Raw genomic sequence first — 13,913 nt, 5'->3', positions numbered from 1 at the left:
GCGCATATCAACTCAAAGGCAGCATAGAATGCGGTATATCCACAAACGAATCATCAATTGAGACCAATTAAACAGAAATGGGATTGCAGTCGGTATTTATCAAAACAAATAAATGGATTTCGTAAATCTGCCATTCCAACGCACAGAAGTCTTCATATTAAAATGAATTGTAAATGTGCAAAATGCAATAGTTTTGACTGAAGAGTTGTCGAGTGAGCTTCCGAACAAAATCCAACGCTGTAACTACATATACCGTGGAAAATGGCTACTTTTGCGATTGGTGAAATACCCAACTACTTCAATACAGAGTTTTTCAAGAGAACACTAGAGAATGGACTGCGCACGGGGGACATCAAAATTCTGGGCATTTCCATTGAGAATCTAACAATGGGGGGCGAAAATTATTGCAGTAATATTTATCGCGCGATCATCAAATACAAAAACACCGACGATCAGCAAAGCGAGCAAACGGTGATAATCAAAAATATGCCAAAACTTAAGCAAGGCGTACTTAGCCGCTTGAACATCTACCGGAAAGAGACAATTTTCTATTTGGACATCAAGCCCAAAGTGGAGGCGCTTATGTGGTATTTGGGCGAATCGTGGAACCTGGCTGCAAGGTTGCAGATATTCGTTTAAATTACCTACTAAAGTGTTTAAAAATTATTTGATTTTTCCCTTTTTTCTAAGGCACTTCCATTCAACCACCGAACCGGAGCAGAACATCATTTTTGAGGATCTGAGTGTGCTAGGTTTCACATTAGAGAGTAGGCAAGCTGGACTTGATTTGGCGCATGCGCAAATTGTTATGGAAAAATTGGGAGAATATCATGCACTTACCATGATCATGGCGGATAGGGTAACTAGTTAAGATATAATTCGTAGGAAGTTATCGAATTCAAGAGGATAGTGCTGTCTGCACCCTCCTTAAAATCCCTGTCAATTTAGAAAAACTAGGTACCCATATTTTCGCGAATATAATAATTTTTTGTGTGTAAAATTTACTGTCTTAGGTGATGTACATATATACTATATTTTGAAAACATCCTTCAGGAACCCGAAATAATCATCGATCATTATGCTTTCGGACTTCTGAACCTTGACTCCATAAAAGCGGATGCTTTCAAGGCACTTTTTGGAGCGCAACTTCTCAAACTCGCCACACTTATAACTGAAGATCCCGCCATGCAAGCGATTTCGAAAAAATTGCTGAAATACTACGATCATTTCACAGAGCGTGTTCTCGAATCTGTATACCCCTTAAGAGGTGAAGTGAACGCGCTCAATCATGGCGATTTGTGGGTTAATAATTTATTCTTCAAATACGATGTCAATTCATTGAAATTCAAAGCACCAAGTGAAGTACGATTTGTAAGTTTTATAAGTACATGTAAATATGTTTGTACATATCGTCGCTACCATGTGAAGCCATCTAATGGGCAAATATGTTTTTTTTTTTTCATTTTCGATACCTTGCGCATGCGTTTAGAATGATATAAACGTAAGTTGGCAAATCGTCGAATTTTTAGTCTTCTTAGAAGCAGAGATACTGGCTTTAACAAAGTGACAACAACATTTTTTAACAACAGTTATTTTGCTCTCCTGAAAAGTACCCATTTTCACATGCGACACTTTGACATGGTAGCGACGATATCGTCACCTTAAATGCAAAAAGCCGTTACTAACAAAATTTGTTTCCATAAAACGATGTGGGTACTTGTAATTCGATGAAATGCATCAAAAGTGAAGTTTGTTAGTTACGACTATTGCATTTTAGTTGACGATATGCCTATTTAATTTTCCAACAATTCCTCTTAGCCTACTTACTCGCACTTGCAGATCGATTTTCAACTTTGTTACTATGGCAGCATTGGCTTCGATATCAATTATTTTCTGAACACCAGCGTTCAATTGGATGTGTTGAAGAACTGCCGTGAATCCTTAATCGAAACGTACTATGACAGCCTGCTGAGGACGCTCAAAGCATTGCCCTACACTGCGCGACTGCCAAAATTTGCCGATGTATTGCGGGAGATTGCACAGCGTGAGGCTTTTGGCTTCTTCGTTGCGTTCGGCTTTTTTCCGCTAATGTCAATGTTTAGTATGGATTCGCACGATAACTCATTGGAAAAATTTTACGATGAGGAGTTTGCGCGCCGTAAAATTGAATTGATGTTTCAGAGCAATCCACGCACAATGGATACGTTAAAATATGCGCTTAAGCGTTTTGATGACCTGAAGATATTGGATTAAAAGATGTTTATTTACTATTTTGATTTAAAAAAAATACAGATTATGGCGTTTTTTGAATATGCAGTATTTTAATGTTGATCAAAATGGTAATTAATTTCAGATGATCTTGCTCAGAGGATCGACTATGCAATTAAGAAAGCACAAAACTGTACATACGGTGTATGCGATCAAAAGTTAATGCATTCAAGCAATGTCTTACGCCTAAGTCGGTGTTATGTATTTATTTAATTTGGATGTAAAGTGTGCTCTGGTATTTAGGAAAACAATTTGACTGCTGATCTCCTGGTCAATTATTGCATTCAGAGTAAATTATAAATAAGCCAGAATGGAATCCCATGAACAAAAATTATAGATTCTTAATGTAACCTTCCTTATGGCTATCTGTACGAGACTCAGTCAATCAAACAAATCAAAACAACAAACGGCCACCATATTCTTCGTTGACATCATATATTTTCATTCAGATTCTAGCTTTAGGCTTTTGGAACTATATTTTTTTCTAAGCACAGATCCCTTGTTTCGAGTCCATGCAATTCTGTCTACAAATAATATTTCAACTGTTTGATTCAAAATTGTATCAATTCAACGTAATTTAACTTCCAATTTTTTATTTAAATTGTTGTGAATTTCGTTTCATCTTATAATAAGTGGTGATTGCGTTTGTACATTGTTAATTGCGCTTAAAAAGTTAGAAAAAGGATAATATGTAGTTAATAATTATTCAGCAAATTTGGGTGAGAAGTGTTATTGAGCCATTGTTTTTAAGGTCTTTCTATTATATTATTAGTACATGCATCTATGTATACTTACTAGGGCGATTAGATATTTAATTTTTCTTTAGATTTCATTGTAGAATAATTTTAAGGTTAAACTAGTATCCAATCGAGAGTTCCAATACTTTTTTAAGTCTATAATATCTAGAAAAACGCGATAATTCGCAAAATATTTTTGATCCTTTAGATTACGAGTTATCGAGATTTCACTTTCGGTCGTTCTTTCTACCCTTTGCCGAGAGGAGACTCCAATTTATTTGCAGATCTTGTAGACTTAAAGCAGTTACAGGAAACGAAAACTGGTTAAACCAAAGTTATAAGTTGTATGTATTTTACTTATTTCACTCAAATCGATTTTACAAACAAAATTAATCGATTGAGCTGAAAACGACTTTTCAAGAACCGCTGTGGATTTAAAACGGTTGCGGAACAACTTAACAGACGCACATTTAATTACTTATCTCAAGCTAGGCACGAATACTAAACAAAAATAACTTTCAGCACGCGAGTATATCATTTAGCATAAATTACAGTTAAATGTCGATAAAATGATAAAAGCCTTTGTTAATTTGCGTTGTCGACATCTGGTAAAATTGAAAATTAAGCGGAGTTGGCAGGCCTTCCTAGAGGATTTGAAAAGTATGTATTTATATTACACCATATCACAAAAAAGTTCAATTTGTTACAAGGTATTTTAAACAGTCATAATGGGTATTTCTGAGGTATACATTTTTTTCGGCACCCTGTAAAAACAGCCAAATCGATTTTTTCTGAAACTCCCGGTGACATGCGGTGTAAAAAACTCATACATATACTATGTATGTATGTATGAGTTTTTTCCCTATTTGCAAATGGGCCATTCCATGTAAAAGAGAAAAACGACATAAATTTAAATACGTCCTAATTATCTTTATTTCAGTTGTAACCTCTTTTTAAATAACTACATTTCATTAATCTGTTGAAAAATATGAAAAAATAAATAAAAAGAAGTGGTAATTTTTGTCTATGCCAACTTTTATTTCATGCATAATTACTTAACACCAGTCACACAAGAAAATGTCCCACCAGCCACAACTTTAAATATTCTTTAGTATTTCTATGAAAATTATATCAACGAAATTTTTATTGAAAACGAAAGCGTATAATTCATATTTCACAACACAAAAACATCGTTCGTGAAGCTTTTAAAGGCCTTATTCATAAAAAATAAAGAGCTTTATAAATTGACGTTTTCACACATTTTTTCAATTTGTAAACCTTTTATAAAGCTAATTTATTTTTTATGAATAAGGCCTTGAGTTCTTTTCAGTGTCGCACCAACCACATTCATTCAAATGATAGCTACATAAAACTAAGAAATCGTTTGGTATATTTGTTAAAACAATTTATTACATTATTTATCCTCCTATGCTAAAAAAATATCTTTCGCTGTTGTATAAGTTTCGACGACATAGTTATAATGAACAATTGATCACATTCTGAAGTAAAATGTCCCACCAGTCCCAATTGAATAGCTCTAATATAACTCATGAAAGAATTACCCTCTTATATTAAAATTATAATTTTCTTGGTTTTGTTAAAATTTTTGAAAATATACATTAGACGGTATCACGATGTAAGGGCCGTAGAAAAGTTCAATTTTTTTTTACGCGGTTTTGAACACTTACTAAAAGAATATTTCAGCAAAGTAAAATTAATATTTTTTGTTTTGATTATCCACTGGCAACTGTACCGCGTTAGCATCTTAAAATAAGCTAATCTAGCCAATTATAACTGGCCGTAGACAAGCTCCGTAATATAGTTATACATACTTATTTAAAACATGACAATAATTATATTCCAAAATGATTCTCCGAAAGTATAATGGAGTTGTGGATGTAGCGGTCTTTAGCAGTCAATTAAATGTGACGTCACCATTAGTATTGTTGACATTGTTAAAATTTATAAGCCTCGTGAATGCCAGCATACTCTGTGGGAAAAATCTGAATCAGCTGAACAGTGACTGGGCTCAGGATTGCCTTCAGACTGATAGTGAGTTAAGGACAAAAATAGTAGGTTGTGAATGTCTTCTGTGCTCACTGGAATTCAATTTTTGGAACGTTTCGCCATAACAGCTACAGGGTGATTAGGTGAAAATGTCCATTATATTTCAAAAATCATCATCATCAGGACACTTTTACGCGTTGTTGAACTGTTCAATTTTGCTATTTCGACTTGATCGTGTGCTTGTTGTATAATAAATTATCATAATCGTTGTCAACATTATCGTCATTAACTTGGTCAATTGGCGATGGGAAAAAACGAGCTATAGTAACATTCATCGGAGCAGAAACCAGTTTTGAACGAATTGATTTTCCTGCGGGGGTCAAATTGACAGCAGAAAGGTGCACACATGTGTGTGATGCAAATAATATAAACTAGAAATCTTACTTATTTAAGTGAAATTATAAAATTTGTATATGCATGGGCGTAGCCAGGTAAGGGCAGGGGGGGCGGAGTCCGAGCCCTAACTTCCAAATTTTTGCCTAGATATTGAAAAATAGTACCAGGAAATGTTTGCTCGATAATCGATCGGAATCCCCCCTATATATATACTACATAACAAATTATACACCCAATGCTAACAAAATAATTAGTAAATTGATTTAAAAAGTGGATACAGATGCGTGCAACTAATTAGCAACGAGTTTCAAAACGATATTGCTTGCAAATTATGTTTATTTATTTATTTTTAATAATTTTCATTTAAAATATAATTCAATCAATAACAGAAACCACAATAACAAAAGTTGCAAAGCTTGCACAAATTGCAAAAAAATTAATCAAACTTAAAAAAATCGTCATCAAAATTTCAAAATTTTTAATTAGAATATATAGAAAATGTTGGGGTATGCAGTTTTGTAGCCCATTCAATTTTAGAATAATAAAGTGGAAGTTTCAAGTCGCTAAAGATTACCGTTGATTTTTTAGAATTTTTTTTGTCGAGGGTGCTGCGGATTTTTTTCCATGTAAAAAAAAATTTTGATCATGTGTTACATATGTATATGGAAAATCTACTCAAATTTGGAGGGAACACTTTTCGACACTGAAAGAAGTGGAGAAGACGAACCCGAGTCCCTAGTGGATGACGATGGACTCGATATTCCAGCGCCTGACTATGTCGAGATACGAATACCGATTATGCCGATGAAAAGTAACAAAGCTGCCGAGCAATTCAATTACGATGGCAAGGAGCTAATAAGGTGCATGCCCGACGACTGTATTTCAAGTGCGCTCTGCCCAATTCACAAGAAAGGCGACTCCGCTAAGCATGCCAACTACCGCGGGATGAGCTTTCTAAGCATAGGTTACAAGGTCCGTCAATGAACTGATTGGACCTTATCAGTGTGGCTTTAGACCTGGCAAATCCACCATAGACCAGGTATTTACAATACGCCAAATTTTGGAAAAGACCCGCGAGAAAAGGATTGACACTCACCACTTATTTGTCGGCTTTAAAGTCGCTTTCGACAGCACTAAAAGGAGGTGCCTATACGCCGATATGTCTGAATTTGGCATACCCTCAAAACTCATACAGCTGTGTAATATGACGTTGAGTAATACCACCAGCTCCGTCAGAACTGGGAAAGATCTCTCCGAGCCGTTCGCCACCAAACGGGGTTTCCGATAGGGCGACTCCCTTTCATGTGACGTTTTTAATCTGATGTTGGAGAAGGCAATGCTGAATTGAACCGCTCAGGAACAATTTAGTACAAGAGTATACCATTGCTGGCTTATGCCGATGACATCGACATCATCGGTAACAAAAACCGCGAAGTCTGTTCTGCCTTTTCCAAGTTCGATAAGGAAGCAAAGAAAATGGGTCTGGTGGTAAACGAGGACAAGACGAAGTATCCCCTGTCATCAAGCAGACAGTCAGCACATTCGCGCCTTGGCACCCACGTCACGGTTGACAGTTATAATTTCCAGAAAGTAGAGAATTTCGTTTACTTGGGAACCAGCACTAACACCGATAATAATATCAGCATGGAAATCCAACGCAGAATCACTCTTGCCAACAAGTACTACTTTGGACTGAGTAGGCAATTCAGGATTAAAGCCCTCTCTCGACTTGCTGATTATGGCTCAGAAGCATGGACAGTGACAACATCCGATGAGGTGGCTCTTAGAGTATTCGAGAAAAAAAATTGCGGAAGATTTACGGGCCTTTACGCATTGGGGATGGCGAGTACCGCAGACGATGGAACGACGAGCTGTATGAGCTTTACAACGACATGGACATAGTGCAGCGGATTGAAATACAGTGGCTTCGCTGGCTTGACCATGTCGTTCGAATGGATACCGACGCTCCAGCTCTGAAACTATTCTGGCTTCCTTGGTATTTCCAATTGGCGTCAGTTGGCACAGAAGAGAAATGACTGGCGTGCTTTGTTGAACTCGGCCAAAATCGTCTTGGCGGTTACAGCGCCAAATAAGAAGAAGAAGAATAGAATAGATCTATAACCTTATCAGTCACACAGTGTTATAATCCCGACGAAATCCTTAACGGTGGCACCGGGTGGGGAACGGTACGTGACGGTAGGAAGTTTAGTTTGGGTGAAAGTCTCACACTGACGGATTAAGCTTTCGATGCTTCCTCCTCGTAAAATAAACATGCGCAGTAAAAAGTTAACTATTTAAATTGTCGAATAGTTTGTGAACTTCTGTTTATGTGGTTTTGTTCAACATATTTACCTATATTGGGTACAATAATTTTAAGCTATAAAAAATAATTTTTTAGTAATGTATTGGTTTTGAAAATTTTTTTTTTGTATAGCCCCCTGCCCCCCTAAATTTCGTTCTGGATACGCCCATGATTATATGTGTAAATATAATACAAATTCTACGTATTCTTATTAGTGTGGTTCTTAAATGTAGGAATTTTTGTATCAGATTTCCTAAGCCTCACCCTTACGTTGATGCTAATATAGTCGCAGATATCACATATAAATTTTGGTCCCGATTGAAGGCGGTTAAGGCGTATCGTTCAGACAACCGATTCCAATCGGAACCAAAATTGTATAAGTGATATCCTCGACTTTATCAGTATCGATTTTGGGTATTAAGGGAAAAAAGAACCCCTTTGTGACACGCCTTAACCGACTCCAATGGGACCAAAATGTATATGTGATATCTTCGGCTACGGTAGTAACGATTTTGGTATTAGAATAAAAAAATAATAATTTTAATTTTGTTAGTCTCTATTAGAGGAGTCTGTACTTTGCCCCCTGTGCGACAGGACGTAATCGTCTCCAATCGGGACCAAAATTTGTATGTGATATCTGTGGCCGTGGTATTACCGATTGAGTGGGGGAGACTGAAAAAAATCGTTCATTTAATTTTTAAGGACCACCCTATTGTACATACATTCATGTGTACACATGTATAATTTAACAATAACAGCATGGGTGCATCCAAAAAATTTTTTATGGGGGCTTTGGATATGAATCAGAATTAACAAAAGGATTCTAATTTGTATGGAGATTTATTCCCGGTAAATTTCTCCCGGACGAAATCAACTCGTCAAAGCATCGTGACCAAAGGTTTGTCGTATGTATGTATGTACTCAACGATTCGATCAAAATCGCTACCAGCGATCAATTGCACAAATACTCATGGCGGTATCAATCGCTGCATCATAAACGCCGCCATATGAATTTGATCGCTAGTAGCGATTTTAAGCGCATCGAGCGATGCGAATCGCTAGGTCATGTACTTAGCCTAAGGGGGAAAATGATGAAGAGCAAGTCACAAATTTTATAAATATTGTATCTGTGTCAGCCAGAAAATGTGGTAGACAGCCTGCAGAGGCTTCAGTTCTCAACCCAATCGAAAAGAGTTTGGGCCATATGCCTATTTAAGCGTTCAAGCGCCAAAAACACACACAGAAAAGAGTCTCTAAACAAATTTCACTTTGCTTTACTCAATTATTCGTTTCGGAAATATCAAGAGGTTTTTAAACCCCCAAAACCAGCCGCCCCCTGGTTTACGCTCATGAAAAACATACAGAGCGATATGCCTTCATCGGACAGGTATTTAAGTCATTTGAAACGAACTACACGTTTCCAGTTAATTTAAATTCGTAATATTTCTCACATCGTTGCAATTTAACAACGTAAGATACTCAATAATCCGCAAATCGTTGTGAACTTCGATAAAACTGAAATGACTTTTGAGTATAGCCAAGATATTGCCAAACCTCCGGAGTATTTGAATTTGCAATTCATTGAGGATGTGACGGAAAATGCATTGCGGGAAACAAATGTTAAAATCATAAAAGCTAACTTCAGTTTGGGCAGTGCTGTAGGCGAGAACTACTGCAGCTTGGTATATCGCATGAAAGTGCAATACGAGTTAGCAGTGTCGGGTAAGCATGGCGAGTTATCTGTGATCGTTAAATGTCTACCTCCCATGGATGGAATTGATTTCCTGGATGAAATTAGCGTATTTGTAAAGGAAAAGACAATATTCGAGGAGATGTTACCAAAACTCTCGCTGTTCCTGCAGTCGGGCGAGCGCTTCGGTGGGCGGTATGTGTACTAAATAACACTGTAGTTCTTTATACAGAAAAAAAAATGTTTCAACTAGCGTTTTTTACCTATTGTAGTCTCTATCACGCCATTAAAAGGCCTGTGAATTGCTTAGCCTTCGAGGATCTAAATGTGTGCGGTTACCAGATGGCATCGCGCGAACGAGGATTAAATGAGACGCATGCGCGCTTGGTGATGAAACGCATTGGGCAATTTCACGCAGTCTCAATGCATCTCGCAAAGAAGGTAGGCGAGATATTTAGCAATATCAAAAACAAAGTACGAGTATGTATTTGTATCGGCTTTATGAAGTTTTATATTCTTAACATCATAGCATCACATGTGCCATTCTGCTGTAAAAGCTCGGTGGGTGAGAGGTGTGGGCTCTATCCAAAGGTAATAATCAAGCCAGTTATATTGCATGGGTCCACTGGTAAAGTCCATGTTAGAATAAGCTGAATGTCAACCCCAACTCTAGTGCTTAACACTGTGCTTAACCTGTTACTCGTAGGCAATACGGAGTAAGCTGTCGCAGTCATTGGTTTTTTATATATCGAACTTACTGGCTACAGTGTAATATCAACAATACGGACAAATTTCACTCTGACAGGAAAGCGGTAATCAGGGTTCCATGATCGCGTATGGTCTCGTCAGAAAACGCCCCTTGGTAACCTCGTATTACTTCCAAATTAGACAGAGTCATTACAGGAAACTGGATAGCTGATTAATTGGCTAAGCAAGGCACTCTTGAGGTCATCTTTCCAGACATGGAAGCGTGAACAAAGTATTCTTGGAGAGATGGGTTTTAGTCAGCTCAGTGAGAGCTGGGCGAAAACCACGACACTCAACACTCGACCGCGCGGTCAGTAGAGCTTCTTTAGCTGGCCAAACGCCAACTCTCACGAAATTAAAAAAATAAAGCTTCCCGAATAATACAACGATAGGCTTTATGTTACTCATTTTTTAATTGTGTGCCTCGCACAAATTAGAAGATGGGATATAGTGTTTTCCTTGGTCCTGATAAAGTGAAGTGCATAATTTAGCAAGTTATTAAAACAGTAGCATTTCCTTCGCTTTCTCCTCTCAGCTTTAGGGCCACCACTGTTCTTTTTTGAAGTTACTAGTTATTCCTAAGATAGCGCTTGTCTTATTTGTTTTATTTTAATGATTTACTATCCCATCCGCAGGACCCGCATATACCCCAGCTCTACAACCGCGGCATGCTGTCCCGCAACGCACTTAAACCTGACGGCTTCCTGCTGCGATTCTTCTCCCGAAGTGCCAACGCTCTACTGCAACTCATCTCCAAATGGCCCGATTACATGGATATTGCTGAGAAATTGCAAAAATACATTGAAAACATAGCCGATAATTTGGTGCGCGCTCAGGCACCCGCTCCAGATGACACATTTCGCGTACTAAATCATGGTGATCTTTGGGTCAATAATATACTCTTCAAATACGATGACAATCATCAGGTGCAAGATTGTATATTTATCGATTATCAGATGACAGTGTGGACCAGTCCGGGCGTTGATTTGAATTATTTCCTATACACCAGCTTGCGATTGGACGTATTGAAAAATAAGCGCGATGAATTGTTGAAGGAGTATTACCATCATTTTCGCGCTAAACTTGTCGAACTCAACTACAATCCTTTGCCGAGCTTTCAACAAATCTGCGGTGAAGTACGCAGACGCGCTAGCTATGGGCTGTTCGCTAATTACGGCATCTACCCCCTCGTTGTACAGGATAAAGAAGTAGCTAGTGATAGTAGTTTGGATAATATGGCTGACGCAGATTTTGCGGCCAAAAAATTTGAAGAAATGTTTGCTTCCGTGCAACTGACAGAAACGCTGCGGTACACTTTGAGAGAATTCGATAAAATGGGGGTTTGGGATTGAGTACGACGAATATTATTAACTTCAATGGGCAGGTTTTTCAGTTTTAGGGTAATTATATGATACTTTATTTTTAAAAGTTGTGATTAGTTGCTTAGAATATCGTGTAAGAAGGTCTACATTTAAGATTTTTTAAATAAAAAAATTTTGCAATAAATCTGCAAGACTATTTTTTGTCAATGCTATTCGCACCTGAAACTCCATATCCAAAGTTATACCCTTTTCCTCTAAAGCTCCCTATCTAGTTAGGTATAGTTTAATCAATACATTATTCTTATGAATTTCCTTGTGCTTCAGTTGTGATTCCCTACAGAGTTTTGTAAGTTTTTGTTGTTCCTGTTTTTCGGATGTTTTTCTGAAATATTTCAGATTGAGTTTTTCGTTGACTACGCTTTCCTTCTGCACTTCACATATGCTTTTCCATTATTCGGAAAAAAATAACTTACCTTTTTATTTCGTGTTTCTATACGTTTCTGGAAACTAAAACGAACGAAACTGCAATCTCGGCAAGGCGTACGTTTCTCTGCTGTCTGATGCCTGCTGCTCAGCATCAAATGTAGCGGCAACAATAAATAGGACAACGCAAAGTGGCAGCGACCAAACCGTCGAAGTCAGAGCGGCTTCCATTTCCAGGCGTATTACCTCCGCTGCGAAGGCGGTCATAAGGCAGCAGCCGTCAGCAGCTGATAAAATGCAAGAACTGGCGCTGATGGCAGCTGTTAGATTAGCGTCCAGAAAGCCTAGAAAACCAAGGCAGCCTGGAAATGACGTTAAGCTAAACAGGCCATGTTACTACTTAGTTACATGCAACATGCACGTGTTGTTGTAGCTGGCAGGGGTGTTGCTGTTGTTGTGTGTTGGTTGGTTGGTGTTTGCCGTTTGGTTACAGCCAGAGCCAGCAGCAGATGCGATGAGCTCACACAGATTGTGTTGACAAAATTTGAACGTGACCAAACAGTAGCAAAGTGAAATACGCCAAACAGTGGCTAAGACATTGGTTAGCAACAAGCTATCAACTTCCATGACTAGAGAAATGTAATAAAAGCAATTGTGGCAACAACAATGTATGTATCGGAGATGTTGCACAGTGACTTACAATGAACGTAAAAGTATGTAATAAATGCTCTGAAGTTGGGTAAAATAGTTAAGCTTTAAAATCGATAAAGGACCACATTCATCAGTTCGTTTACGGTGGGCCTTAGCCCTTGGTGCAATTCGCTCGATAAGGCCTTGTATGCTATATATACAATGTATATAGTATGTATACATATATGAATATAACAAGAAAATCCAAAACCTCTAGTTTTATGGGAGAGAGTAAAACTTGTCTTAATTCAAAACGCTTCCCTCTTTTAAACTGAATTATCTCTTCTTCTTATATCTAAGTATCGATATTTTATTATAAATGGTTAAGGTTTTGAAGCCACGAGCTTCCGGTGAGCAAATATCTCTTTTGGCACAAATGTCAGTTACGAGATTTTGCAGAACCACGATACGCGGTTTTGTACTTTAAACGACGATATGTAGAGAGTTGGCACATAGTCAAATTTCAGCTTACAGGCATGCAACGCGTATCTCGTCGTAGGCGGGAATGTGCAATGTTGACTCCGTCGTTCTTGGCTCGGGCGCATCTTCTCCAGATCTTGAAACCTCGATTAGCTTTCTGATAGAGCCTTTTCAAATAAATACTTAAGTACAAATTTGTACAAATAAAATACAAATACAAACTCTCGTGTTACTTATGTATATTCAAAAGAAAGAGTTTTTATTTGAAGCACCTATATATGAATAGGGAAAAATATATAGCAAAAATGTGGTCTACTATTTTGAACTTAAATTTTTTTGCTCCGAGTCCGATAACCCCACATTGGACCCGCGTTTTAAATTTAAAAAATCTGACATCGCCACCTCGAAAACACCCTTATATAAAAGTTTTTGGTGAAAGGAGAAAAATATAAAACTTTGTCGCCATATTGGAGTGGCTATTGTGAATTTCAAAAATCTGTAATCAGATTCGAAATCAGCGACCTCGAAAATCCGCATTTAAATGAGTTTGTGGTGAAGATAAAAAAAATTATAAAACTTGGTCGCCAATATTGGATCGGCCATTTTAAATTTAAGAAATCTAACATCAGATTCGAAATCAGCGACAACAAAAACCCGCCAAACACCAAGTTTCAAATCAATTTGGTTACTTCTGGACTTTTGGCCCGCAAATAGTAGTCACCAGACCACAGTGCAATGTAAGAAATAGCGAAATGTCCTTAAGTATTGGGATTAAGCCAATCGCAGCTGGGTGGTTATTGGCCAACAGAGGTAGAGTTGGAGGCGATTCGATGTCATGTACCCGACCTGAAACTACAGTCAACATGTACGTAAACATTGCCAGCATCACCCGTTCTCAACACGTTCACATC

At 37.7% G+C, this 13,913-nt stretch overlaps 3 protein-coding genes across 3 annotated transcripts in view; 2 read left to right on the top strand and 1 right to left on the bottom strand.

Annotated features, from left to right (window-relative positions):
* The first annotated feature begins 195 nt into the window (after positions 1 to 195).
* On the top strand, positions 196 to 2,396 carry LOC108359201 (uncharacterized). Its single transcript, XM_017610942.1, has 4 exons — positions 196 to 620; positions 691 to 859; positions 1,054 to 1,371; positions 1,840 to 2,396. The coding sequence occupies exons 1-4, from the start codon at positions 262 to 264 to the stop codon at positions 2,251 to 2,253; spliced, it is 1,260 nt and encodes a 419-aa protein (XP_017466431.1). The 5' UTR covers positions 196 to 261; the 3' UTR covers positions 2,254 to 2,396.
* Positions 2,155 to 13,913, bottom strand: part of mei-41 (ATR serine/threonine kinase meiotic 41) — a 28,612-nt gene continuing 16,853 nt past the window's right edge. Inside the window, exon 5 of the mRNA XM_017610941.1 lies at positions 2,155 to 2,235. Within this exon, the coding sequence (XP_017466430.1) occupies positions 2,206 to 2,235 (30 nt within the window). The 3' untranslated portion in view covers positions 2,155 to 2,205. The remainder of the gene's footprint in view (positions 2,236 to 13,913) is intronic.
* LOC108359202 (uncharacterized) lies at positions 9,159 to 11,636 on the top strand. The gene is made up of 3 exons (XM_017610943.1): positions 9,159 to 9,595; positions 9,673 to 9,841; positions 10,783 to 11,636. The coding sequence occupies exons 1-3, from the start codon at positions 9,231 to 9,233 to the stop codon at positions 11,497 to 11,499; spliced, it is 1,251 nt and encodes a 416-aa protein (XP_017466432.1). The 5' UTR covers positions 9,159 to 9,230; the 3' UTR covers positions 11,500 to 11,636.

Source organism: Rhagoletis zephyria, unplaced genomic scaffold (assembly GCF_001687245.7).
Source record: "Rhagoletis zephyria isolate East Lansing unplaced genomic scaffold, Rhagoletis_zephyria_1.1 Rzeph_scaffold_00353, whole genome shotgun sequence".
NCBI lineage: Eukaryota > Metazoa > Arthropoda > Insecta > Diptera > Tephritidae > Rhagoletis > Rhagoletis zephyria.
This window is presented reverse-complemented; position numbering and strand designations above follow the sequence as displayed.

Coding starts and splice junctions, on each gene's coding strand:
- LOC108359201 (XM_017610942.1), top strand. CDS start 262: ATGGCTACTTTTGCGATTGGTGAAATACCCAACTACTTCAATACAGAG. Junction 621..690: donor TCGTGGAACCTGGCTGCAAG/GTTGCAGATATT, acceptor CTTTTTTCTAAG/GCACTTCCATTCAACCACCG. Junction 1,372..1,839: donor CACCAAGTGAAGTACGATTT/GTAAGTTTTATA, acceptor TCGCACTTGCAG/ATCGATTTTCAACTTTGTTA.
- LOC108359202 (XM_017610943.1), top strand. CDS start 9,231: ATGACTTTTGAGTATAGCCAAGATATTGCCAAACCTCCGGAGTATTTG. Junction 9,596..9,672: donor GGCGAGCGCTTCGGTGGGCG/GTATGTGTACTA, acceptor TACCTATTGTAG/TCTCTATCACGCCATTAAAA. Junction 9,842..10,782: donor CAATGCATCTCGCAAAGAAG/GTAGGCGAGATA, acceptor TCCCATCCGCAG/GACCCGCATATACCCCAGCT.